A 27,830-nucleotide genomic window follows, 5' to 3' on the forward strand; every position below is an offset into this window, starting at 1 on the left:
AGGAATTGTAGACATGTTCCCTCTTATTCATGGCTAGCTTAGAAATAAGAACATTCTGTTTAAAAATATAAATAAAGTGAAAATACACTTCCTGTTGGAGGGAAAATTCCTACAATTTCTTTTGGACAGGTTTCCTAACAGAATAGCTCTGAAATGAGAAAATCAGGATTAGACGATAGTGCAAATACAGCCCACTTTTATAGCTAGGAATTGTACTGAAGTAAGTAGAAATTCAGGATAAATGGATTATTATTTTTCAAAGTCCTCCCTGCAGAAAAAAATAGCAGTTACAGTGGTTATAATTATTAAACAGAAAAGGAACTTTAGCATATTATGAACTTCTATGGCTGAAATGTAAGGAAGGCTGGTTGTCTGTCAGTAACATTTCAGAACTTAGCTTCTTACAGGAAGAGGTGCTTTAAATGTGTCTTTATTATGGAACGTTTTTCCTTTCTAAGCATCTGAAATGCAACTCTGGATCCTATCCATCCATTGTTGAGCACTCTGTGCATCTTGGGCACAAAAATTATATACACGTTTATTTGTCTTCAACTGCAAAGGAAAAATAAGAACATGAAGATAGACAAGTCAACACACAAAATAGAAAAAAAACCTTGCAAACTTTACTTTAAACTGTAATACTCAATGTACTAACTGGGTCTGAATGTAACATTTTTTGAACTTCTGCTGTTGAGAGTGAGGGCTACATGCTAGCTATGTAAAAACTTTTTGTCTCGAGTTGGCATGACAGCTCCTTCCTAGCTCACACCTTCCAGCAGGACTGAAAGTAGTAGGTTAAACACACCAAGAAAAGGAAGTTTCACATAAAGATCAAGTAAAGACCAGATATACTTACATCAAAAAATGCTTTTTCACTTGCATGTTTTGGGGCTCCAATTGTTGGAGAAGCAGGAATCACAGTTTCTACTTCTGCAAGGTCTATGTGTCCCTTACAGCTTGTATCCTCACCAGAATCATAGTATCGCAGCTAGACCACAAGATAAAAAAAAAAAAAAAAAAAAAAATCCAAATACGCCACTTAAATGGACCTTTCACTTCTTCTTCCCTTTTCCTGCATACAACTTGGGGGCATGGAGGGGTAAGGGTGGGAGGCACAAATATTACTAAGACCCAAGGACATCAGACATGGGAAATTTCTAAGACACAACTGACAGAAACCATAGGTTGCGTATATACAAAATGGTGGGTCTGGTGATAGCCCTTAACTGGCCAGTCCTCTATTTGACATCTCTGGGTAATAGCAAAGTCTCCACCATCCGCTCCTATGCAGACATGGAGTTGGGGGAGGAGCATTTTGTCACCAGAGTTTCAGAGCAGAGAAGCTTCAAATAGTCATGCATTGCTTCTGGGCAGAGGATGTGTGAAGGATGAAAACAGAACCCGGTCTTTAGGATTCAGCATTCCTTATCAGTTTTCCTAACAGAAACCACCTCTTCACTGTTCATTACATTGAAACTAACACAAAAGCTTTACTTCACCAAGGAGTTAACAGAACACTTATTCTCTATATTTCAAGAATTTAAAATGATCAGCAAAAATTTAAGTATAATTTTAGATAATTATAAACTACATAGAAAACTCACATTTTCCTATACTGCACTTAGTGGTTGAATGAAGCTTGCTTTTTTTTTCCCCTCTCTTTGCAAAGATACTTTGACATGATTGTTAACCACTCTGTAAACTGAGTTTCAATATGCAAACAAGTTCCAGAAGAGAAAATCTGATACTTGCTTTTTTTTAAAAAAAAAAAAAAAAAAAAAATTCCCATAAACCAATGCAAAATAGTAAAGCAAACCTTCATAGCAAAGGTCAAACAACAGAATTCCAACTAAGGTTGACCTGTATTACTCCTACATCTATGATACTCAGGAGGATATTTGGATACACAAAAAATGTTGAAGTATTTTTTTCTTCTGCAAAATGAACCTTTTCTCCTGTATATCAGGAAGAATAATTATAATCAGCACATTTGCTTGTATTTTACCACACTAATCTAGAACTCCTCCATTAGCATTTTAAAAGATGACTGTCTTTATCTATATTACATATTTTTAAAGTGTATTGATTACAATAAATTAATATTTTTAAACAAAAGCATACATGAGTCTCAGAGATAACAAGCCACACTGTGTGGAATAATTGGCTCAATGAAGATTACTGCCTGATGACCCAACATTATTTAAAGTAGATAAGACCACGAATTTCCACTGCAGAATTCCGGCATACACTGTAAATTGGGTAAAATGTTTAGACCAACAGATACCCTCTCTTTTTAGTGTTCCTTGCTGTACAATGATTTGTCAGAATATTTATGAATACTTTTGCTACTAAATTTCCATCACTATGACTAATCTAGTCAGGATTATATATATATAGGAGTATATATGGCACCTGAAATTATTGTTCAATCAGGAACTTCGCATTTCGGGGCTTTCAGAAATACAGATTTGAGATGGAATTTTAACTCATTTTAAGTCATTTACAAAATTCAAACTCATTTCAGAGCGATCTGTGATCCTGTTCTCCATATTTGAAAAGACTTTCATACAGAGATTCCAGGTCAGCTTTCTCAAATACAGATTTCAGAAAAACACTAAAAAGTCAAGTGAGGTAAATGGATTTTTCTGCTAAAGCAATTCAGATTATGATTATCCAGAGTCTATCATGCCCTTTCATTGGCAAAGAAAAATGCTCATGGCAAAGTGCTTGAGGAACAAAGAGGCTGTAAAATACACACTGCGCATACAGTAACTACTACAGTTTCAACATGAATGCCTGAATTAAACTTGCTATCAGTTACTGTATTAGCTCTCAGCATCCCAATTGCACTCTAGGAAATACTTTCTAAGTTTTTCACTCTCTAGTTCAGAAAGAGTTTTTAGTTCTTTTGGCAACTAAAGAGGTTATATCAAAGGGCAAATTACGCTCACCACTTAATTGCTTAATGACATTCTGGAGTTAGCAGTGCTTTAAAAAATTGCTTGTATACCACAATGCCCAGAAAATGTCCTCAGGCACTACCTGGTTTTTTCTTCCTGAGGTATGAAGCAGGCAAAAAATGTTTGGGCCCAAATAATAATGCATGACTTTGAGTCCAAGAAGTCTTTTATGATTATATGCTAAACAGTTATCACTGTTTTAAAAAACCCAAAATACTAAAAACCCTCTGTCCATTCAGAATGCTGTATCAGCTACAACATACACAAGATAAACACAGATATATGGTCTATAATGATGTAACAGACACATCGCATCTGAAAATAATCATTATTAGTATTATTTGTAAAATCAATCTATACAAACCCAGTAAATAAAAAAGCAGCAAACTAGTCATAAAAACACCATTATCTGAAAAGGTTTTACCTGGTGTTTTGTCACATCCAGCACAAACCAGCGAGGTTTCCAACCTTTTAGTAAAGCTCCTCTTTTGTATAGCGTACCTTCAAAAGATCTGAAAGGTACAGAAAATACAAACGGCACGTGATTCCATAATATGAATACTGGTGATATATAAAAGCCCTAAAATGACTACATACATATTCAAACACTTCTTTTACTGCAGTAAAACAGATCAGTTTTAAACCATTAGTTTAGTTACTGGTAACTGTGATACACTGATAAACACTGTTTCGGTACTCTGGATGCATTAAATGTGCAGCTACAATCTGCTTGTGCATATAAACAGGAAGATTGAAAGATACTGCTAGGCGATAGAGGCCCACCCATCAAGACAACTAAATGTAACCAAAACCACAAAGAAGGAATAAAGTAGTCACAAAGCATTCTATGCATATGAAAATTTCTTTTTTTTTTTCCTAAGGCAGAGACTTGTACCAATCTAATACAAGGTTCATACATACTCTATGATTATTCAGTTTACCTATTTTCGTCGTTCTTTGATGTGAAATGATTGTATAGTGTAGTTGTTCTTCTATCTACTCCATTAGAGGGAGAGATGCTTGCACTCTGTTCCTCACCCAGCCCACTGTCAGGTATTTCCAACAAAGACCTCTTTTGATAAGAATGTATATTAGCTGACATCATCCCTGAGGAGCCAGTAGGATGTCTCTGGAGCTAAAAAAAGATGAAAATAAAAGAAAAAAGGTAATGAAATGTGTCTTGCATTGTGAGACAGTCTCAACATTATACTGATAATACGTGGTACAACACGTAAGTTGTGAATTATTATGAGGCCAAAAAAATCTTCATAATACAAGTCAGCGCTGCCTCAGAAAAGAAGTCGGGGAGATGGCAATGCAATGAATTTCTTAAGCAGGAGGGTTCACATGGTGTGAAAAATCAGTATTTCAGAGAAGCCTTGTATATTGCAGTTACATAATCTTGAACAATGTTTCCCTTGCTTTCTCAGAAGCATCTATAACTAGTCAGACATTTGGATACCACAAATTTCCTAATTTCATAGGGAAGGAAGGGAAGAGAAGGAAGGGAGGGAAGGAAAAAGAGTGCAGTTTCCAAGAGCTACTTTATAGATCCAAATCATTTTAGTTGAGTGTCAATAACCTGGAACAAGAGGGATCCCGAATTTAGTCTTAATCTAAATGAGAGCATCCTAGAGATAGAGTTCTTTGGGGTTGACCCTTAGCTATTGCATTTATCTGAGAATCCTTAAATAACAGCTAGGACAGGAGACTGATATCAGGTATATTTATACTTGCAGTTTCTTTTCTGCTTCCAATTCAATTAAAAAATCCTCTGCTTTGCTAGGATAAAACTTTTTTCATCTTGAATTCGTCTAAGGTATAAAGTGAACTTGAATGACTCTGACAGACATAAAGCATACTGCTTTCCTGAGAACAAAGGACAAAAAACGAAGCAGTGCTGTGGACTAACCATTGCATGGAGGCTGGCAAATTTGAACAAGCACATGAAGCTGAAGAGTTAGGGTACAGTCTTGAGCTGGTAACTCACTGTGCCAAGTTTATAGGGAAAGCTCACAAAAAGCAGTATCTAACATTCTTCCTAGTGCACATAGATAGCAAAGAGGAAGCCTTTGACTTAGAAAATATCTATATTGTCAGCTATTCTTTTTACCGCAGTCAAGAATCGGAAACACAAGCATGAACGCTTCCTACCTTTACTAGAATCTACAATTCCAAAATTCCATTTAAACATGGAAATATCTTTACTCATCTCTGAAGCTCTGTGATGTCCTTTCGGCTACTTTCAGCAACTGAGTTTTTTTGTACTTGAAGAATATTTTAACTATGTAAGTTATATATTTGTGTATTAGTAAAATGCTCATACTCATTTTGTCTGTATGCCTTAATCTACTCTGGAAAAGCAATTAGATAAATAGCACAAATATAAATATATTTTTCTACATGCAGAAATACAGAGCCAGTATCATGGGTTAGAACAACATACTCAATTTTTCACAAGCAGTATTTTACTCCAAGAAATACAGTGATTTTGTCAGTGCCCCAGGTAGCCTATATAGCAGAATTGGATGAGCTCTTTTACTACTTACATTGTCTTGTCTGGTGTCATCCTTTAGATTCATTTTGACCCTTTCCCACAAAAGCTGCCACCTTTCTGGGCTCTGATTTAATTTACTTTCCAACCTTTCGATTTCCTGAAACAAACAACAAGGGTTTTCTTAAGGATAAACATTTCTAACTGATCACTTTGTGGCAATCATTTTTATACAACCATTTTCTAGTCAATATTTTTATACAGGGAACTTTTAGGCCATGTTGCCCAGTAAAGTACAAAAACCTCTGTCAAACCAGCTATAAACTGACTCAGGAGTCAAAGGCAACAGCATCAGCCACATCCTTCTTCTTGCATGTCACAGGCTGGAGGAGCCACTGCCTTTTCAATTCTCTGCCAGTTCTCCTGAACACACAAAATTCAACACCAATTGCCATAGAAGAAACATGACAATGATAAGGATAGGCTTTTTTTATAAAAATATTTACAAAGAACAAATTCTGTGCTGTGACACCAACATTGTACATTGCCAATATTAACATTTACCCTGGTTTATAAAATGTGATACAAAGCCGTAATAAAAGAAGGAAACGAAACAGAAAGATTTATTCAATTTGGATGCCAAACTGTAACAACATGTTCTTGTTGTGGAACTTGGGAATATGACCTATGTCGATAACCTCCAGTTAGGGTTATTTCCTGTTAATAAGACAGTGCATGCAAAGTTAAGTAAAAAGAGGCAATTTCATTAGTTTATGTTTACTTGTGAACACTCATTGATATATTTGTCATTATTTTGATGTGTGGTCCATATTCTTTGCCATGCTTCCTTTCTATATTTTTACTTTCAACAATTATATTGTTATGAAAATCTAATTCTTAATGAAATAAAATTAAAAACTCAATTTTGCAAATCTAATTAAAAATTGATGATGGAACAAAAAATTGCCATTGGACAGAGAATTCCCATCTATAAAAAGCCAACTAAAACCCAAGACATTTATTTTCAAAGTAGACACAGTAAGTCTCTGACTTTACTTACGTCTACTATACCAAATGATTAGAGTAGATTTCATAATATTCTCCAACTCCTATTGGTCTTTTAGAATGACAATTTCTTCAGGAAATTGTTATTGAAAGACTTACAGAAAATTACTATATTTTTAAGGTGAGAAAACATTTTGAACCAGGAAATTAACTCCTGAACTAACTTTTGAACTCTGAAGTGAAAATAAAAAAGCCAGTATTTGACAGTGTAATAGGAACAAAATATTTCTACAAACTCTTCCTTGCTGAAAGTAAATTAGAAAACTCAAAAGTAAAACTAAATACAAGAAATCCAGCTTAAAAGCAAGAATCAAACCAGAAGTTTTAAATACTGAAGGCTGTTGAAAGCCACATATACATTAAATATTATGGGACTCTCCTCCTCCTGCCAAGAAATAAAACCAGGATAGTTTTGTCTGGAGTATCTTCATAGGTAGATACAAAAATAAGGAATGGTGAACACAAGCCAGACTAAAGGCTTCTCTAGATCACTTGTTCCTCTTTCAAAGTGCTGAGTATAAAACTTCCTGATGGGATACATATGACTGAATCAATTTACCACAGACTTATTATATAAAAGGCTTTCCAAATTGCTGCAAAAGGATACAAGCTCTTTAGTGCAAAAAGTTAGTCAGATTTTAATCTGATCAATCTCTTTCTGCCCTAGTCTTGACTTCTGAGTACGAGTCTTTCTCTGCAGAATCTGGAAGTAACTGAAACTTGTTACTTAGCAACTGGGTCACATTCCTTCTTTTTTGGCTCCATAATGAGTAGTGCTTCCAGAACTTAAAATGAAAAATTTTCAACAATCTCCTATATATAACTTGAAAAGTTAGGAATAAATTCTCCTTTAATAAACCCCATGTAAAAAACTTACGTGGCAATAAATCACTAAGATTTACTCTTGCCCCTTCAATTTTGAATTTTACTGAAAACGTCACGTTTTTTTTCCTTCCATGTGTGGAATGGACTATGAATAGCTGCATTTCATTGAAAGAAAAATTCCTTAAATTTATCTTTCTGTTTCATCTCCTGTTGCCTAGACTTACAGGAACAGAAGTCAATACATATAAAAAGAAAGGTTATCACAAATACAATTGTATTAACATACGTTTCCTGAAATTAGTAATTACAAGCAATCAGCACTTCTGTGCCTTTCAAAAGATGTATCTGCTAAGTAATCTGCTTTGTAATATTTGAATGGTACAGACAGGAGATAACTCTGCAGACACTCCAAAATTGTAGAGACTGATCACTTCCTTTGTATCCACAATGTGTTTGTGCACACACAGAACAATGTGGACAAAGTCCTACACTAGTGAACTGTCTTGACTGTGACAGAGCACCCTGTTTTGAAAGTTCTTCCTTGTCAGTATTTCCTCTTCAACTCCTGGGCTAGAAGACTTCTGAGACTTTGACTACAAATGGAAAAATGCTGAATGTGTATCCAGTGATTGAATTGCTGGCTCTGTCAAGTGTTCAGACTTGTGTGTGCAACAAGTTGTACACAACTAGTTGTTCAATATTTGGAATAAACTTTTTGGTTCAGGGTCCACTTTGACAGATCAGTCTTTTTGGCACATGACTAAAAGTTATAAACCAGCTCACAATCAGAAGTGCTATTTTTATTGTTTTGCTGGTTATTCATCGACCCCTTACATAGCTTTAGTTCTTTACGGCAGAGTTAATTTGGGTGACTGGCATCCTGAAGTGGCATCTTTGCATTTGCCAACCTCTCTCTGAGCAATCACCATCTAACGTTAAGTGATGTAATTGCTTATTTGTAAGAATAGAACACGTAGGTTCATCTCTCACAACTCTTAAAAGTACCAGAATCTGAGCCACTCCCAATGAATTATGGGGACTGAATACCTTTTTAGGAACGTTAGCAAATTAGTGGGAAACAATGGAGATGTGTCTGCCCTCAAGGATTTGACTTGCATTTTCTCTGAAATATTGGTAGATTACTACCTCTGATACAACCAGCAACCAGGCATATATCAGAATGGTTGAGGTTGGAAGTGACCTCTGGAGGTCATCTGGTCCAACCCCCCTGCTGAAGCACGGCCACCTTGAGCCAATTGCCCAGGACTGTGTCCAGGTGGCTTTTGAGTATCTCCAAGGATAGAGACTCCACAACCTCTCTTGGCAACCTGTGCCAGTGCTCAGTCACCCTCACAGTGAAAAAATGTTTCCTGATGCTCAGAGGGAACCTCCTGTGTTTCAGTTTGTGCCCATTGCCTCTGGTCCTGTCACTGGGCACCACTGAAAAGAGCCTGGCTCTGTCCTCTTTGCACCCTCTCTTCAGGTATTTATATACATTGGTAAGATTCCCCCCTGAGCCTTCTCTTCTGCAGGCTAAACAGTCCCAACTCTCTCAGCCTTTCCTCATATGAGAGATGCTTCAGTCCCTTAATCATCTTTGTGGCCATTTGCTGGACTCTCTCCAGTAGCCCCATCTCTCTCTTGTACCGGGGAGCCCAGAACTGGGCATAGTACTCCAGGTTTGGCCTTAACAGGGCTGAATAGAGGGAAAGGATCACCTCACTCAAACTGCAAGCAACACTTCTAATCCAACCCAGGATACCACTAGCTGTCATTGATGCAAGGGCACTTTGTTGGATCACGGTCAGCTTGCTGTTCCCTAGGACCCCCAAGGCCCTTTCTGCAAAGCTGTTTTCCAGCTGGGCACCCCCAGCATACTTTGGTGCATAGAGTTGCTCCTCCCCAGGTGCAAACTTTGCACTTCCCTTTGTTAACGTCACTCAGATAAGTTAGCTCATTCATAATGTATCACAACATACTCATGTCAAAGGACCATTTGAAGAGCTAGTCTTTATGGGAACCATTTAACCCAGAACTTTAGCCTGAAGACATGGCTCTTGGATGTGCTACACTGTGGTATAACCTTACTGAATTTTACAAGCAAGGAAAGCAAGTGCTTACAAAAAAAAAGCAGAAGGAACCTCAAAGTTCCTGCCAAATGAGTTGTTTTTGAGTTTTGTGGAGAAAACTACCTTTTTAAAATGGAGAAATTCTTTCAAAGCTAATTGGAACTAATCTCTGAAAGAGAAAATAGAGGCATAGGTGTGCTGTTTCACAATTACCTTTCATTTTCTTTAAAAAGTGGATGGGTAGCTACTCTTACTATTGGTACCTTGTTTCTGATTTCTATCATGCAGAAAAGCCATCAGAAAATGGTCTTAAAGGGAAGCACCTCTGTTTGGATCTACTTTTGAACATTTATGTCTCCAAAGTACACTTTTGAGAATTTAAGATTTGAACAACCTAGCTCATATTTGTTGGCTGCCTCTGATGTGGTAGAAGTGAATTGAGAAGCTTTATACAGAAATCTGTTTTTTAAAATGCATTTTATTATCTGCAATCTTTAAAAGGTTTCATTTAGGACTAAATTTATTAAATGTGCAGATTGGTTAACTTTCTAAAACTCATAAACATATGGATTTATGGAAACCATAGAGCCATCTGGTAAGAGGTGGATTGTTATGTACCCAAACCACATTACAACATTTACTGCTAAAAAATTACACCTTTTGCTCTTAATAGAAGAGCACCACATTCTACCAAGGAAAATTCTGAATTAAGACATGCAAGAACTTCTCTGTTTCAGCTTTATATCTGAAGAGCATTATCTAGTTTTCAATTGAAAAATATCTTTAGAACAAACAACTTTGGGCTTATCATTATAAACTAAGGGAGACTCAATCTTCCCTAATAATTTACCATTGCTAAATATGTCTCAGTTCAAACATTTTTTGGATACCAACACATTCTCAATGGATTTATGATTAAAGAGAGGTCTTTCTCCTACATCAGCAATAGCCTTAAATTAACAAGTTGTTTTAAAAGAAAGTTCACTTTGCTTTTTAAACTTAGAAGAATATTTTTGTAACCTTTATACAACCTCTTCAAAGTTTTCCAAATGTTCCTCTCCATTGCTATCTTTTATTACTATAATCTAATTCACAAATAACATTTAAACTCTGTAAAACCTGACCCACATATCTTTGGAATATAATATGGCTAATTTCCCTGTTATATGGCAGTTTCTCACAGTTGTGGATATGGATAGTTTGGCATCTACCCCAGGAAGAAATGCAGAACAACATTGTTGCTATATTCCTGATGTACTTCTGGCCTCTAGTTACCTGATACAAAAGCTCTCTGTTTTTTTGCTAAAGAATCCCTGATATGACCCCTGCTGAGAGACTGCTCTTTCTTTGCATTTGTGAAATTATAAGCTCTGAGAAGTTCTGGCTATCTTATTTTGAGTCAAGGGGAGTTTTACACGTGATTTTTTTTTTTTTTTTTTTTAAGTGGGCATTGTTCCTGTGTTTGATCAATTATGATTGGAAGGAATGGACCAAATGAAAATTGAGGAATGTGCCAGAATAAGGCTAACTCTCTAGCAAAAGCAAGTCTATCCTCAAGGACTGAAACCCATTCAGAAACTTCATGCCTTAAGATTTTGCTAAAAATCACCTTTGATTCAGACGTGACCCACAGCATATCCTAATTTTCCAAGCATTGCAATATTAGGCTCCATAATCTCAGCTTTAATATAAGGTAAAGTCTGCAAATAGTTTTCAAAAGAAAAAACTGTACATAGTGAGGTGTATCTGAATATGCACGTGGCTTGAAACAATAGCTCCAGGAAGTGAAAAATGCCCTTGTCATTTTCCTGCGCTATCAATTATGATTATAATCTAAATATTAGGACTGTTAATTAACTATAATCAAACAACAAACATTTAAGACAATATAGATGTTAAATCATTCTAAATAACTACAACAATTATCATGATAATAGGATCCTTTTTTTATCTTCTAATGAAAAAAAGACAAACCCTAAGCAGCCTACATGAGCCCAAACAAGAAGAAGCCAAAATCAAACATCTTTTTCAAGTACCAAAATATTCTGAAGAATCTAAGTTTACGAGTTTGGTCCTAGTAAACATGAATAAAGTAAGAGCAATCATGGAAAGCTTTTTTCAGAAATGTGGGCCAAGATGTTCAGTTTATGTTTGTGTATCTGCCTCCCACTTGTTAAAATCAACAAATGTAAGATTCTTTTTTCTGATCTGTCTGGAAATCTGTGTCTTTGTCATTTTACTGCACACCTACTTCAAACTTAGTAGAAAGAGGACAAGAAATCTAGATTCAACATTTGCCTAAATTAAAATAACAGTTCCTGCATTTCTTATAAAAGGCAACCTAAAAATTTTTTATGCTACCTACCTTATTATTTAAAAAACACAGTGAAAAAAATGAATGCATGACTGGCTTTCTCATAGTTATTAACTACTATTAAAGTGCACTCCCAGAAAACTGTTCATTCAGAACAAAGTAAGCTTTGCAGGAAGCCTGATTGATTCCCAGACCAACCATCACTTCTCAAGATCAACCAGTCGGTTTTACTAAATACCTGTTTTGAGATCTATCATGATCCTTTGAATAACAGTATATCTATATAGCAATAATTTAAATAAAAAGTAAATATGAATTTCATGAGCATAAGAGAACTTATTGTTCTGTGTAACACATGTACTTACATTTAAAAGGCTGCTGATGGCATCAGGTTGTATTTTTTTAACATCATCATAACATGGCCATACTATTTTCCTTTTAGTCTGAGAGAGTGAACCATCTGTTTGGTCAGTTTCCTCTGAAACACTGCATTTTGCAGTTACCATGGTCCAATCATAGGAAGGACCTGTAGCCAAAATCTCTTCTACATAATAATCCCACTTTTTGAGGCTGGACATATTTACATTTGGTTTCAGTGCCTATTTGAAACAAAGTTTTGTTATAATGACAGAAAGGAAGTCTTCGAGTTTCAGACTTACAATACAATACAATACTTGTATTTTCTAGATTATTCTAAATTGAACAGTATATTGCACTGGGTGAGTAGTGCTGCAGTTGCATAATTTCCACAGCAAGATCTTGGCTCAGTCAGATCAAAACTTAAAACTTATACTAGCTTTGGGAAGATACTACTCATTTTTATCCTTCTACTAAACCAGGTGCCTATCAAGAACTCTAATTCAGCATATGCAGTTGGTACCCTCACAATCTTTGTGCCTCCTGTTAAAGATAGAAAAGGCACTCGATAGCAATCACCCTTCAATTTTTCTCAGCAGAAAATCCAAGACACTCTACCATCAGAGAAAGGAGACAGGCTGTATAACATAAGTGGACATGCCATTTGGAAAAACCACAGTAATATGAGGAAGGCAGCCAGGGGCTGTAGGTCTTTCAGAGTAGTTTAAAACAGATCACTTTGTATTAAAACTGTTGGGTTTTTTTTTCTTTTAAAAAATAAGGTAAGACTTTCAGTTTGCATGCACCTTACTTGAAGGGAATTACTGCCTCAGGTGAACAGGCAATTATAAAGTCTGAAGAGTGATGCTCGGTCATAATGACTAATTCTGCTATTACGACTAATTCTGCTACTATGACACCATTTCATGTGAGGAAAAATAGTTTCTTTTAAAAAAGAGAAAGAAAACACTATCAAAGTATCAAAAGCTACTCCTGATTGCTTACTAATCAGACTACTGCTTACAGAAAAATGGATAAAAGAGTGAACAAGCAGCCCATAAAGCTCCAAATTCATCACAGTGATCCTTCTACAGAGAAAACAGACGTTTCTCTAAAACAGACAGCTGAAGCACTTTCTATCCACTGAACGTCACCCTCTTGTTTTCTCCCTCCCTCCTCTTGCACCACCACTTTATTAGGCAAGTATAAGTATGTGTGCGTGTGTGTGGCTTAAAGGGGGCTGCACTGTTGACTGCAATGCAGACTCAAAATACCTAAAGAAAGTAATTTTTTCTTTTTTTTTAAATGAGGTCAGTTTATATAGCAGATCTGAGTGCAATGTGCTATGTATGCTAAGATACAATGTGGTGAAACAACTTGAGGAAAAAGGAAAACCAAGAAACACCAACAAAAATAACAGTGGCGCCATGCCCTCCGAGACAGTGGAGACTGTCCCGTCATTATGTTTTCTGGTCACCAGCAGTGGACAGACATGCAAACAAATGATTTATCAGGGTGAAGCTCACTGCCAAAGCAGGAGAGAGCAGCATAGGAATGAACATCTCTGGCGCAGTAGATTGCAGGAACATCTTAAAACAGCCTTGTCTCCAGAACTACAGTAAGAACAGCACCCTTTTCTTGCAGTTCCTGAGAGATCTTGACTGCTTCTTCCCCGGCTATTACAGAATTCTATAATGGTGAGTGTATTGTGAATTTTATATAATTATTCAAGACAGAGTCCAGTCTAGTGGACACACATTATCATATAAGACAGCAATATACATAATGGATTCAATCAGATCATTATGAAATGTATCCCATTCTGACTCTAAACTCATTTCTCCATAACTGTGGTTTGCAGTATGTAATGTTTTTTTTTAAAACAATCTGTGCAAACTTTAAGATCATTTTTATAATCATTCATATAATTAAATGGAATCAAACAAACATCCTCATTTACCTCAGCGGGATGCATAAACACATGTTCCAGAATTTGGCCTTTTAAATATCATTTCCATAACTAAGATGACTGAGAATATTAGCCTGTGAGACACCACTCCAATCAATCAAGGTGGGTCAACTTTGTCCACCAAATGCTTAATTCAGTTGAGAACAATTAAGATATCAAAATGTACTCAAGGACTCAGAATAACAAACCACCTATTTTTTTTTAAAATTATACCTCTATTTCAGCAGGGGCATAAAGGTAATTGAAGAAAATAGGGCTCCTTCTGTGCATCTTTTCAATACATTCCCAAATACAAATTCCTTTTTTGGCATGTTTATCTCCTTTATCTTCAAACAATGTCCCTAGGGAAAATAATAGCAGCAAGAAGATAGCTTTATGATAATACATAGTAAACACTGAAGCACAGCCAAAAGGAATTTCACAGACTAAATGTATAGTAAAAGGTACTATCAAATGCCATTGCAACAAGAGATTGTATTTGATGAAACAACTGCTGTGCTTCGCAACTGCCACTCTGCCACAAATTGGCAGAGTATCAATTTTGTATGAAAAGATATTCAGTAGCATTATATTTATAAACCTGTTCTGAAATTTACTGAAATACTTGAGTGTATTTATGAATGTGCCTTTCCGTCTGCAGCTATGCTGACTCAGCAGATCACTAAGCCGTGCTAACTGATTCTGTCCCCCACTGCCCCCAAGGTTACCAGCCCTTCCAATCTGCTGGACCAGCTACACCTGAAATTACTTGCTAACTCATTTCAGGGAAAACAAATCAGGATAATGTAAATAAGTTAACCATAGATTTGTGATATCTGAAATGACTTTGGAAGGACATATAGTTTATCCAAAGACTACCGGAAACAGGATTTTATATTGAATGAAATTGTATTTGAAAGCAAACTACCCTAAATAAACAAACACACACCCCTCCACCCCCAACTGTAAAACCATGTAACAATCCAGGTTGGAAGGAACCACAGGAGGTCATTGACTCCAACTCCTTGCTTTTGTTCAAATTAAGGTAAATAATGGAAATTAACTTTTTTTGTTGAAATAAAACGGTTGCTCAAGTTTAGTCTGTTCCACAGTTACTACAGCTTTGAAGAGAAGCATTAAAATTGACCACATGCCATGAGAAACACCCCACGAAGCAGTGAAATTCAGAGCACTTAAGTGTTTTGCTTAGCAAACAAGTTCCAAGAAGGGCCTCAACTGTGGTTGTAAAGTCTTATTAAGAGGGCTCTGAAGGTAGTAAGGCCTTGGAACCAGTAAGGTTGCACACGATAGAGTAAAAAAGAAATATAAAAGAAGAGAAACACTGAAGAGAATGCAAGAGAAAGAAGTGAAAGAGAATAGATGGAAAGGCTTTCCTTTCCTGAAACCTCATGCACTCTCTGAAGGATTCCCAAGGACTTTGTTTCTGTTAAAATAAGGTATCGAGTAGGGGAAACTGAACCATGTGGACAAATTGCTAAAAAACCCTGAGGCATGGCACTAATTTCTTCCACTTTCTCCTAGTCTCATCAGTGGCATGGCTCAGGAATTATTCATTCAGAAAATTCTACATGTTCTTCACCTCCATCTTCCTTTATACTCCTGAAAAGGAATTCATTACATCATCACCATGCAATTACTGGATCATCCCAAACTATGCAAATTTTTGTAGACCAAATATCGACGAGAAAAATACCGACAACTACAAAACCAATATGCAATAAACAAACATCACACATACCATGTTCTAGTCTTTCGTAGTCTGAATCCAGAAGAAATGTTTTAAATCGATTTGATATGTGATGAAAAGCCAGAAACTTCAGATAATATTGATTGAACTCAAACTCTGTTGGGTATTGGTTATGAATCTAAAGAAAAAAACAAAAGAAGGGAAAAAAACGATATTGAGGTATAATACAAATAGGTAGGTAATAAATAATAATGTGAAATATAACAGCAAAATAATTCCCCTGTGAATGCTGACAACAAATACATCCATAGGCAACTGTCTTCTCTATACACACAAATCATTCTACATTTTGTCTAAAAATATTTTAAAGCTAATTAAATTAATGTATTGTCTATGCTGCAAAAATGTTTCAGACCAGAGAGGGTATACTATATAATAAGCAGTATTATACTTTGTACAAAACCCAGTATTCTTCAAAGTAATCAAACTGGATATAAATCTTTTATGATAACTCATGAGACACCACGGAACTTCATAGGCAAAGATGCTACTCCTGGACGTAGCTGGAAATCAAACTTTAATTGGAAGGTTTTACAGCGGACTTCTTACTATTGCTCAGAACCCAATGTAGCCGACATGTACAGAGGTAACACTGCAAATGATATTCCATCTACCATTACCGAAACAGATAATTTCTGAAGTACTTGCTAGTCTACACATATTTCTTCTTTTTCAAAATATGCATCAAAATATTATAGTATGAAAAAAAATGAAAAACATACTGAGGAGGTGTCTTGCCGTTATTCTTTTAAAACAGTAAAAACAATGTAACATCTTAAATTGTTATCCTCAGTTAGACTTGGGGTCTATCTAATTCTGCAACGTGAGTCAGGAGGAGATATTTAAGACGACAATACAAGATTATCAGAGTACTGCAATGTGGGATAGTTGGCTCTTCACAATTGCTTCTTCTTGAATGTTACCATAAAGAACCTGGCGTAAGATTTTAAGCATGAAGTTTAATATTCATGGCAAAATTTTTTAGCATTAGTGATGATATTTATACTTGATTTCCATATAAAATTCAAAATTCTAAAGTTAATCTTGATGAGATATTGTTCACAGAAATTTCATGTGTTAATTTCAAATTTAAAATGTAATCTTCAAATAAGTTTATGAGTTGTTATCTTTATTTTCAGAATTAAGCATGGTAATTAACTGAAAATTCCCAATTACAATGGAAATAAGTACAGTTTGCAATCAAAAAAGAAACTGTTGATTGAATTTCACATTTGAAATATGTTCCACTGTGCTTTGTCTAGCTTCACATCAAACTTGTAAAATACCTTTAGTTCTGCAATCTTCCCGTGTCTTGTCTTTTGCATTCCCACCACTCTCATTTTGCCATTCCATCTTTTCTCTCTAATCTCTACTTACCAGTTCCTCAGGAGAGAAACGGGTTTTTTTTAGTACTTATGGAAACTAGTATTAGACTACTTGAAGCTCCCTGATGTTTAGATTTTCACATGTGCCAGTTGAAAAAAAAACCAATCAGCTAAACAAAGAAAACAAATACGCGTTTAGCAAGGAAAGGTTATCTACCGAAAGTACAACAATGATGGGAAAATCCCTTGAAAGGGCCTATAAACACATACACAACATTTCAGTCCGAGAATTTGTTGTTATATCTCAATATTAGCTTATGGCTTGGCATTTAAAATGCTAAGATACTTTAAGATATCTCAGTTCAATACACCCACACTTACTTTATCCCGACTTCTCCCCTGATACAAATAACTACATTCCTGCACTGTTTTGTAAGAATACAGCTAAGTAAAATTTTTTCTATAATAAATCCAAGAGTTCAATTTCATAGACAAAGTAACTTTTTAGTTCTCCTTATAAAAAAGAAAGTATTTTTTCTGGGATATATTAGATTAAAATATAATCAGAGTACACTAATTCTGTTCAAAAATGACATCATGTACTTTTGAGCTGAAATCCAAAAAGCTCTGCATATGTGTGTGCGTTTAGACACATATACACACATATACAAGTAGTTTAGTACTCATTTTCCACCTTGTGTTAGGAAAAGTTTTCTTTAAAATATTGTAAGACGGAAAGGCTACATTATGCTATTTGACATGACTTATACAGGGTCCTAATTTCTACTTATGGTCCAATAATTATTTTAATACATTTGAAGAGTTACAAGAATAAGCTGCTACTAAAATCCTGTCATGGATCTAGGCATTGTGAGTGATCCCATTTCTGACATTTCTGGAACTACAAGTAACTGTAAGTTATAATAATATAATTTACTTTTTAAGTGAAAACAACTATAATCTAAAACATTTCTTTGATAAAGGTGAATATTGTAGTTATTGTTATTGTCTGTGTTTTAATGGCTGTGGCTGATTTCAGCACAGGAGATTGGAAGATGCCACAGCTAGGTGAAGTGACTACTGTTATTGATGATTTGTTTAGCTGCAGTGCAGTCTGCAAAATTTAAAACATGGCTGAGCTCCTGATAAAATATAGCTCCAACATCAGAAATGATAAATTAGAAATTTAACATAGGAGAAAATACTTGTATTCATTTAAGCAATTAAAAATAAACATAAAAGAGAGATTTTTATTACTGCAGGAAACATAACCACTTAGGTTGAGGTTAAATATAGCTGGTTTCTCTCTGATAATTCTTTGGTGCCATTTCAGTTAATTCATTGATTTTAAGGGATATACTCAAAATTTACATGTAAATTAGAAGCAATGTTTTATACTTTACAATTTCAACACATACCACCTAGAAAGACAAGTCTACAGGGACAGGGTATCTTTGAAAATTACAACTGCATGATCTTTTAAAATGCTTGATCTCCATAATATATTAACATTTAAAATCTGAGTAAACTGATAGATGTTTCTAATATTATGATTAGAGAAACTTGGTATTTTAGAATTCTCTTTCAAATCACCATGTTCCCAATTAACTTAAATATCTCTCATATTTCTATCAGCCTTCCTTAGTTTTCCAGTACTTTATCAACTGTCCTTAGCTTTCCAATACATTTTGGTTTGTAATCCCATTATATATCAATATTTACTTAGTTTGAATAAGAAATATAGTACTCCAAAATGTCCTGTGCTATTAATCTCTAAGAGGCTACTCCTGCAAACACTGGAATAACTGAATACATCTATCATAGGAGTAGCACGCACACCTCCTCTTACATAGAGTGCTGTAACAGAGCTCCTTACTGAGCTTAAAGAAGTCACTTCTATAAAATAATTCCATTTTAATTATATTTAATAAATTACCAAATAGATACAGAAGAAAAATAAGAAAAGCTTCCTGCACTGACATCACTTTCACAAATTCAGTCTTCTTAGAAGCAGAGAGAGTATCTGCCAGATGCTGCTATTGTGAAAGAATGATTTTGCATTAATAATTCAGCTGACACCTGGAGATACTGGCATAAACAATGACTTTTTACAAGATGATGCAGTTCTAATTTAGGAATCACTGCTTCATTTGTTTTCTCTGTATCTTTAGTTTAACCTATGACATTTAATGCACATACTGGCTTTATGGTGACTTTCTTACCGCACCTAGTATGTTGAGACTATAGTGGTTAAAAATATTTTGAAAGGACCAAATGTTTATTTCCGGTGAATGGGCAATTTTTAAAAACTGATCATAATATATTACACTTCAGGGACAAGTTGCAATCTAATTGGATTCTGTAGTTGTCTAACAAGTTGCACAGAAACCAATGAAACTTAACAGAAATGTTCAAGTACAAATGTTGAGTAAATTTATTTTTCATAGTAAATTCCTATGAAACTTCAACCATTAATTTGACTTCTAAAGTAATTTCCCTAGAGTTTACAACCGTACTGTTAGAATTTGGTAAGTCAATACTACGCCATCATGAGTTAGAAGACTAATCTTCGTAAGTCTATTTCTAGAAAACTTATGCAGAGTTGCATTCTAAATAGGATTGCAAGTCATTTAGCTTAAAAATTTTTTCTAATAACAGACAAGTCTATATTATCTATATTACACTGACTATGCAGTAAAGCTGTGTTCCCATGTCCTTTCTTGGATGAAGATAACACTGGCTGAAAAGACTATAATCCTTAGCCCTATCTTTCCTCATGAGAAATTACTGCCTCCTTCAGATTGACCAAAACTTCTAATTCCACACCCGTCAAAATAAGATGGTCTTTTCTACAATTTTTTTCTACCATTTTAATTGGAAAAGGCAGGCAGGTTCAAACGAATCCCTTAGCTAACAGACTGGAAGGGTGGTATCACCAGAGGAGAAGTGATTAATAGCTCCACATGGCCTGCAAGAGGTAATCTTTCTGCTGATACAGCTGCAGCCAGGGCATGTGGACACAGCTTAAGACCGAAAACCAGAAAACACAGATCTTTCTGTAAAATGTATCTGTTAATAACTTGTATACTTCATATTGCCTCTTAAAGATAGAGAAGAGTCAGATACCTAGTGACATGCTGCTATCTGAGATGAATTACAAAGGAAACGTTCTTCTATTTCCTTGACACATTCACATGTATTAGTAGCAATATTTCAGGCACCTTGCAGCTTAAGGCAAAATCATACCTGACAGTTGTTAGCAGGGATTTATCCCACTTTATAATTCATCCTAACTTTTAAAGCCAGGATGATTGTAATCCATTATTCCATGTTCTTTGAACTACAGATTGTGTTAAACATAACTTAAAGAAAACCCAAGAATTTTGCCATGAAGAAAACATGATACATTCTATTTTATGACAATAAACCAAAAACCTTGAATTTAATTTTTATCTTTGTTATGGATAACCCATTTGTTTCCAAAGTTTGTGTGACCTCTGGACTCCAGAAAAAAATACTGTACAGGTATGCATAGATAATTTCATTGCTTTTCTTTATGCCAACTTTCTAAGATTTATTACAGTAAAACTGGAGCAAACTGTTTCCAGGGTCAGAAACAGGACGTAGGCTACATCTACATTACCAAGTAATTCAGAGCAAAAGGAGAACACAAACAGACTGAAGCAGCTGGTGCTGAGGTCCCTGCAGCTATACTACACGTTTGTTGGTTTACTTTGGACTAGATTTAGTCCAGTTGAGTTTATGACCCCACTGCACATTGATGACCCCCATGGTTTTAAGCTAAGTGATCAATCATTGGTTCAGATCCTTTTAAGAGCTGGTGTTTACTACATACCTGAAGCAGAACTACTGGGTTAAATTCTTCCAAGAAAAATCTAGTACACATGCACCAAAACAGCATCAACAAATAGTAAGGGGAGATGCTGGAGGGATTCGCTTCAAAATTAGACTACTGCTTGAAATAAAATGTAGGTTTATTCCATTCTACTAATTGATGGTGTTAGCCAGTGAGCTCATTAAAGCTTGGAGAAGACATATGACAGCAGAGAGAATACAGCACCAGACAAATGATTTACACACAGAATTGAACAAACCACCAAGAGGATGGGTTTCAGTATTGGAAGACATGACTATTCTGTCCTGTTGTAGCCACTGCAACCAATAATTTGGTTTTTCTACTTCAGAAAAGGAGCAATAATCTTAAGCTATTGTAAGGAATAGTTAGTGTGACAATTGGGCAGATTAACTTGTTTGAATGACAAATACAGTACTGATTCTCTTTAAGAGAAATCTCCCCATTTCAAATAAAAATAAACCTGAGGACCACAGCCATTGGGAAATAGATTGATGAAACAGGAGATGTGACAAATACTTCTAAGGTTTACTAATGGGGAATGCTGTAGGAATCGAACCAAATTCCAAGTATATGATTTATTAACATGCAAGACAGCAAAAATGATGGCTGTTGGTGTGCAACATTGGGATACAAACAAAATTTTTCTTCTCTGCAACATGTTCTTCAGTAAGTCTTTACTCATCTTCTTATAAGCTCATTCATTATCAGTCTCCCATAGATATTTAAAGATTGTTTTTCAATGGTTTAGCAAGTTATTTAACCTGTGGACTTTGCTTCAGGTAGCAGAGTAAGTCTACTTGCTGACTTTTCTTTCAGGGTCTACTTCACACAAGTATTCACTATGAATGTCTGTTCCCAGTAAGAAGGCTGGTGCTTTAACAGTCATCTTCTGCGAGAGACAGTCATCCGTAAATTTTAATACAGGATAATAATGTCCAGCAGTCTTTTCAGCTTTTTCAGCGAGAAAAATGAGAGAAGTGGGAAAAGAAAGACATATGTACAAGAGGAACTATGCAAGTTCCTATCTTGTGTTTGCATACACAGAGACTCTGCAAAGCATTTATATTTACTGGTTTGAGATGAAGGACAGACTTTAGAATCAACCTGAAATGAGTGTAATATTCTTTACCTAGCTTCTTCCTACATGATGTAGCTGTTGGTGTTCATTTTCTTCTGAACATGCAGTATATATAAAAATAAGAACCTCAGGACCCCCTGGTTTATAGCTTGTTGTTTCCAGAACTGATGGAGTACAAGGCCTCTTCAAAGCTCATCATCAAGCACAAGGAATTAAAAACTGTCTAGTCACTGTACTAACAATCAGTCAATTTCTTCTTCTGAATAAAGGTACTCCAGCCTGCCAAAAGCCAGTCTTAAGCTTAAAAACCTTCTATTTGAAATCTCTGCATAAATGACCTTAAAAGATCCATAATGCCAACCATCCCTCTTAGTCTGTTCTGTGTGGATGGGTCAGTGTTCTCTAAGCAACCATTCCAGCTCTTCTTGAGGTGATTTCCAGTCATTTTAATAAAACCTAGAGAAGGGGGGTAGTCTTCTCTCAAACCATTATCTAGCACATCTGAAATAGTGGCATCTATGCACTTATTTATGAATTCTTCATGTAAATTAGATAGAGATTGACTTACCTGATGCACGCAGTCTAAGAACTGTAAGAAAACAGGAGCAAATCCACTACCCTGACAATTGAGAGTCAGATGACTACGTTGACTGAATTTATGACCGAAAGAGAGCCATTCTTTTTCCACCAGCATTCGGAAGCCCTCAAGTGTCCTATAGAAGGGATCACTGAGTAACTGCACCAGAGATACTACCTAGATCACAAGACAGGACATATTGTGTTAAGAATGACACAAGTTAGGAAAACACTTTAGTCAATGAATATAAATGTTCCACAATCTGTTTATAGTTCAAGGAAACAAAAGCCATATAAACTCAATTACAAGTATTTTACCCCATACATTAAGTATTTTTATAAAACAAACCAAATAATATCTCACATGAAAAAGCAATTGAGACTTTATGATATCTGAAAAGTCAAACCTGCGCAACTATAGCCTTTGGAAGTCATTATAATGCTTACCACATTTAAATTACTTCTGAAATAAAACCACTTTTATTAATAAAATAAGAATAATAAACATTTATAAAATAGTATCCGCTACCTCAGCAAAGAAAGTGTTAAAGAATTGGTCCTGAGGGTGACTTTAGAGTTTCTGCAGTGTTGCCATGCTATGGTGCTCACCAGCCAACTTCAGCCTTTTTTTGTAGAGAGCATCTCAGGAGACTTTAAAATGCAGCACAGACTTCTTTCACTTCCAGCTATGTATGTCCCCTTCTCTATTCTTCATCATTTGACAATGATTCCAATAATTATGTTAACATTCTTTTGTGGGTTTGTTTACCTGGTATCAGGATGCTGGCTGCACATGAAGTTTTTATTTAGTAGAATTATTGATATCTGTGTTTATCTACTGAATTATGAAGCAACTACATGGATACAATGCATCCATTAAATGAGGCAGTGGGTCTTCATTCACCTAATTTATAGTTTGTTTCAGAAAGTTATCTGTGGTGATCTGTCCTTGCAGCAGGTGTTACATTCACTTTGGCACAAATTTAGTTTTCTCCCTGTGTGGTATCCTAACTTCATTTATGGAAAGCAAATGGCAAGAGAAAGAATTCCTCTCCTTCCCTTCAGTGTTTAAAGCGTACTATGTTTACAAAGATAAATAAAACTTTCAGCTTTCATTTGTACATATGGTCAGGTGCAGGAATGCTGTCCTTGCAGCAGGTGTTACATTCACTTTGGCACAAATTTAGTTTTCTCCCTGTGTGGTATCCTAACTTCATTTATGGAAAGCAAATGGCAAGAGAAAGAATTCCTCTCCTTCCCTTCAGTGTTTAAAGCGTACTATGTTTACAAAGATAAATAAAACTTTCAGCTTTCATTTGTACATATGGTCAGGTGCAGGAATGGAATGAGAACTGTAAGTCCATCAGGACCTTTGGAACAAATTCATTTTAAGGAACTCTTTCATAGTGTAAATTGCAAATGAATGCAAGGATTCATGCATTCTAGTTTCTTCTCTGCTGCCACAACACAAATTTATTAATGTTATACCAAATTATCAGTCACTTGTGTAAAAAAGTATTGCCTGGTGTTTTTTCTTAATATTTAGCTATTTCAAGGTTTTAATAGCAGCTTACTTGCGCAGTAATATCCCAGCCATCTTCCAAACAAACCATAACAGAAGAACCATTTTCCAGGAGCTCAGAGATGATCACACCCAATTGCATTATCCTGTGAAGCTATAAAGTATTACAAATAAGTAACATACTCAAGTATAAGATAAATTTATAGATATTATCAATAAATAGATTTTTTTCATATTTAATATTACAATATGTATTCTGAAATATACATCTAGCACAGAGAAATGCATTGATGCAACAGATTAGAAAGCTATAAAATGTAACAGTCTCACGATTTTCATCTGAACTACAACAAAACTAAGCAAAGATTTGAAGATAGGAACTTACACCATTAAAACGAATGAGTACTGTAATAAAATAGCTGTCATAAAAAGGAGAATGGGAACAATACAGTTGACAGATTTATCGTAGTGAAATTCCATCCTGGGCTTAACACTAGAATAATTTCCTGTGAAATGTTAAGGTTCCATAAAGTCACTAAGTACTTTGATGGGAGAACGCATGTAAGATATTTACAAGATAGTATTTCTAATGCTCAATCCCATGGAAGTTGGAAATTAATGAATTTAATAATAATAATAACAATAACAATAATAATAACAATAATAATGGTGATGAAAAAAACAAACCACAAACCTAAAAACAAACACAGAAAAAAAAAAAATCCTATTTCTATAATCTGGAAAGAGTTTAGATACATTAAACAGTGTTTCTTATAGTTGGGCAGACTGGCTAAAACATATGGAAAGAGGACACGAATTATTTGCATTCTAATATTCATTATGCAGTAATAGTACAATTCCTTGAGCAGGTGGGTTAATCAATTTCTCTGGGAAGGGTTATTGACATGAATGAGATTGATTCAAATATGATAGGTATAAGCAGGTTAAAAAAATTTAGGTGAATTTGAGCAATTTTATCTTACTATGAGACTTCACATCATTATTACTAAAAGGAAAATCTATATGATGTTTCTACCATTTTTGTCATACTATGAGCATTCTTGGTAAACAACATAATAGACAATATGTAAGCAATTCATTTTTTTACAATAGAATGAAACTGCTCTTTGCAGAGCACTGAATACAATCCAACCAATAGCAGCAGTAGGAAAGATGAAAGCCTGAAAGAAGGGAGAAAGCAGTATGGAAAAACAAATAAACAAAAGACGGCAAGAAACATCTAAGATCATTTATGCAAGGAAAAAAGTAAGTTCAGAAAGTACAGAAGGCACAGGAAAGTGACTCAGGGAGAACAAATTAAATTCGAGAAAATAAGAGGAAAAAAGATCAACCAAACAACAGTTAAACCCTAGAAAATTCATCCTTGTTTAGGGCAGTCTGATTTTTTTTGTCTTAAAAAACTCCAATCCTATGAATATTACCATGGAAATTGTGATGGAAAACACTTAACTCCTATGAACATTCACATAGCCATTACTTAGAAAATAAAAGAAACTAATTTTCCTGCATTTTTTAATAGGAAAAGACTGAAGAGAGCACCACTTTTAAAACCAAGCAGTTTGTTTATTGCTCTATACTTTCTTAGGCAGTAGAATAGAAGAAAGGCTAGTTTTTGCCATCCTTAGTGAAGAAATTGATATGTAATCTGGTTATACAGATTCAATATAAAAACCCACAAAATACTATTTTTATCATTTGTATTCAGAGATAGGACAGCACTCCAAATTTCTTCTTATGTATTCACATCCTTATAAAGAAATATTTAGCCTATACAGCGTTAAAATCAATACTGTGTAACTTCTATTGCCCAGGAGAGAAAAGCTTAATACAATAAAAACAAATTTCCAAGACGACAGATCTATGTTCTTTCACAGGAATAGTAGAAAATGTGTCAAATCAGTCATAAATTAACTTTATCACATAAGTCACATACGACATGATTTAAACCACAGAAATATGGACATTATGACCTAGTCCTGAGCAAAGAGTGATACACTATTACTTTTCCGCTCAAATACGCCAAACTCCAATGTTATAATCTCCCCTTGATCTCTGTGCTGTTATAGAGACATGTTTATTTCACCAAAGTGACATTCAGTTCATTCATCTACACTTATTAACTTGCTCAACTACTCTGTGATTGAAAATGTTCACATGATGAGGGAATCGAGTCTTCATGCTCTTCCCACTTCTCCCCTTCCTGAAGAACGTGGTGGCCAGACACAGCAACGACCAGCTCCTATGCTCTCTAAGGAGGGATCACACCTCAAGGGAAGAAGTTAAGCCACTCCTTGCACTGTAGCACATTTCAACCAGGAGTACATTTTCTGATGCGTAATTACTGAAATGACTGTGTTACTCACATGTATTTCCTCCTTAAGAAATCAGCATAAGAGTCTATTCTGTTTTCTATGATTAATTGCATTTGAGAAGAATATATTCAGCAAAGGATTCCAAACATAACATGCAACTGTTAAAAAACATTCACTATAATTAAAATAGTTTTACATTTACAAAGAGCTGACTTTCCCACATCCTTCTTAATTTGAATCTTGCAAAGCTACTTCCAGTCTTTGGTTAATCTTCGTTTGGTTAATCTTTATAAAAGGGAATATGGGATAGGGAAGTAAAGGAACAGATTCAGAGAGAACAGATTAACACACACACAATCCCCTCTCCCCCGCAAACACTTGCCCATATCTCACAACAGATAATAGATGCTAGCTTATTTGTTAAATACTTGTGCATATGGAAATTCAGGGTGGGAACACATATGAAGAGTAGAATATCAGTTTTAAAATCAAAAGGCTCATTTATTGTTCTATACTTTTTTCTGATTTTTGAAATATATAAAATAAGAAAAAGCAGTTAAAACCAAGACCATATATTTACATAGGCAGAAAAGAGTCTACTTGTGTACGTGTTCCATGTTATAAAGCATAAATTATGTTATAAAAAAATGCCTCCCACATTTTCAAATGTTATGATTGTATTAAAATAATAATGCTTATGTAATGACAGAATTGACAGTATGCAAAATAATTACAATGAACAAAGAAGAACAGCTGGTTAGAACACAATAGTTCTCTGTCAGAAGAGCCTGAAATTTATTTTGTGTAAGCAGTACTGCATAGAGATTATTAGAAGTACCTGTCATATAAATTACCTGTGGGAACCACTCTGACTCCCCAAGTGCTTTAAGGAATGTTGCCTCAGAATCTGTAGGAATAGTGCTGGGAACACAAGCTCTCATCAGCTTTTTAAAGCTTGCCTTTGTCTGTCGGATGTCACTGAATTCAACAGGAACAAATTCACAATTCAAAGCAAAATCAAGTTTGAATCCCTGTATGAAAAGGACAATGGCAGATGTAACTTAAAAGGGAAGCATATTTTTCACTGACAGCCTCATCAAATCTCAAAGTCTTGCCTGCTTTATTGTTAAATATTTCAATTCCTAATTAAAAATCTGTTTAGTTAAACACCTGCCCAGGATAATAAAAATCCTTACAACACTTGCAAAATGTACCATAATAAAGTACCCATCTACTACTCATAACAACAGAAAGTACTGCATGGCAGTAATATTTTTAATAATAATTATAGTAATAATAGTATAATTAGTAAATTATAG

The 27,830-nt window shown here is 35.1% G+C and overlaps 1 protein-coding gene across 1 annotated transcript; it reads right to left on the bottom strand.

The window, feature by feature from the left end:
• On the bottom strand, window positions 1-27,542 carry LOC104072238 (myotubularin-related protein 13-like; the record flags this gene model as incomplete). Its single annotated transcript, XM_009576563.1, has 11 exons — window positions 1-552; window positions 857-988; window positions 3,385-3,472; window positions 3,902-4,095; window positions 5,510-5,614; window positions 12,093-12,326; window positions 14,267-14,394; window positions 15,792-15,918; window positions 22,649-22,834; window positions 24,231-24,332; window positions 27,366-27,542. Coding segments are annotated over 11 exons (1,572 nt in total), but the record flags the coding sequence as incomplete, so codon positions are not given.
• Between the last annotated feature and the right edge of the window lie 288 nt (window positions 27,543-27,830).

This window comes from Fulmarus glacialis, unplaced genomic scaffold (assembly GCF_000690835.1).
Source record: "Fulmarus glacialis isolate BGI_N327 unplaced genomic scaffold, ASM69083v1 scaffold9204, whole genome shotgun sequence".
Classification (NCBI taxonomy): domain Eukaryota; kingdom Metazoa; phylum Chordata; class Aves; order Procellariiformes; family Procellariidae; genus Fulmarus; species Fulmarus glacialis.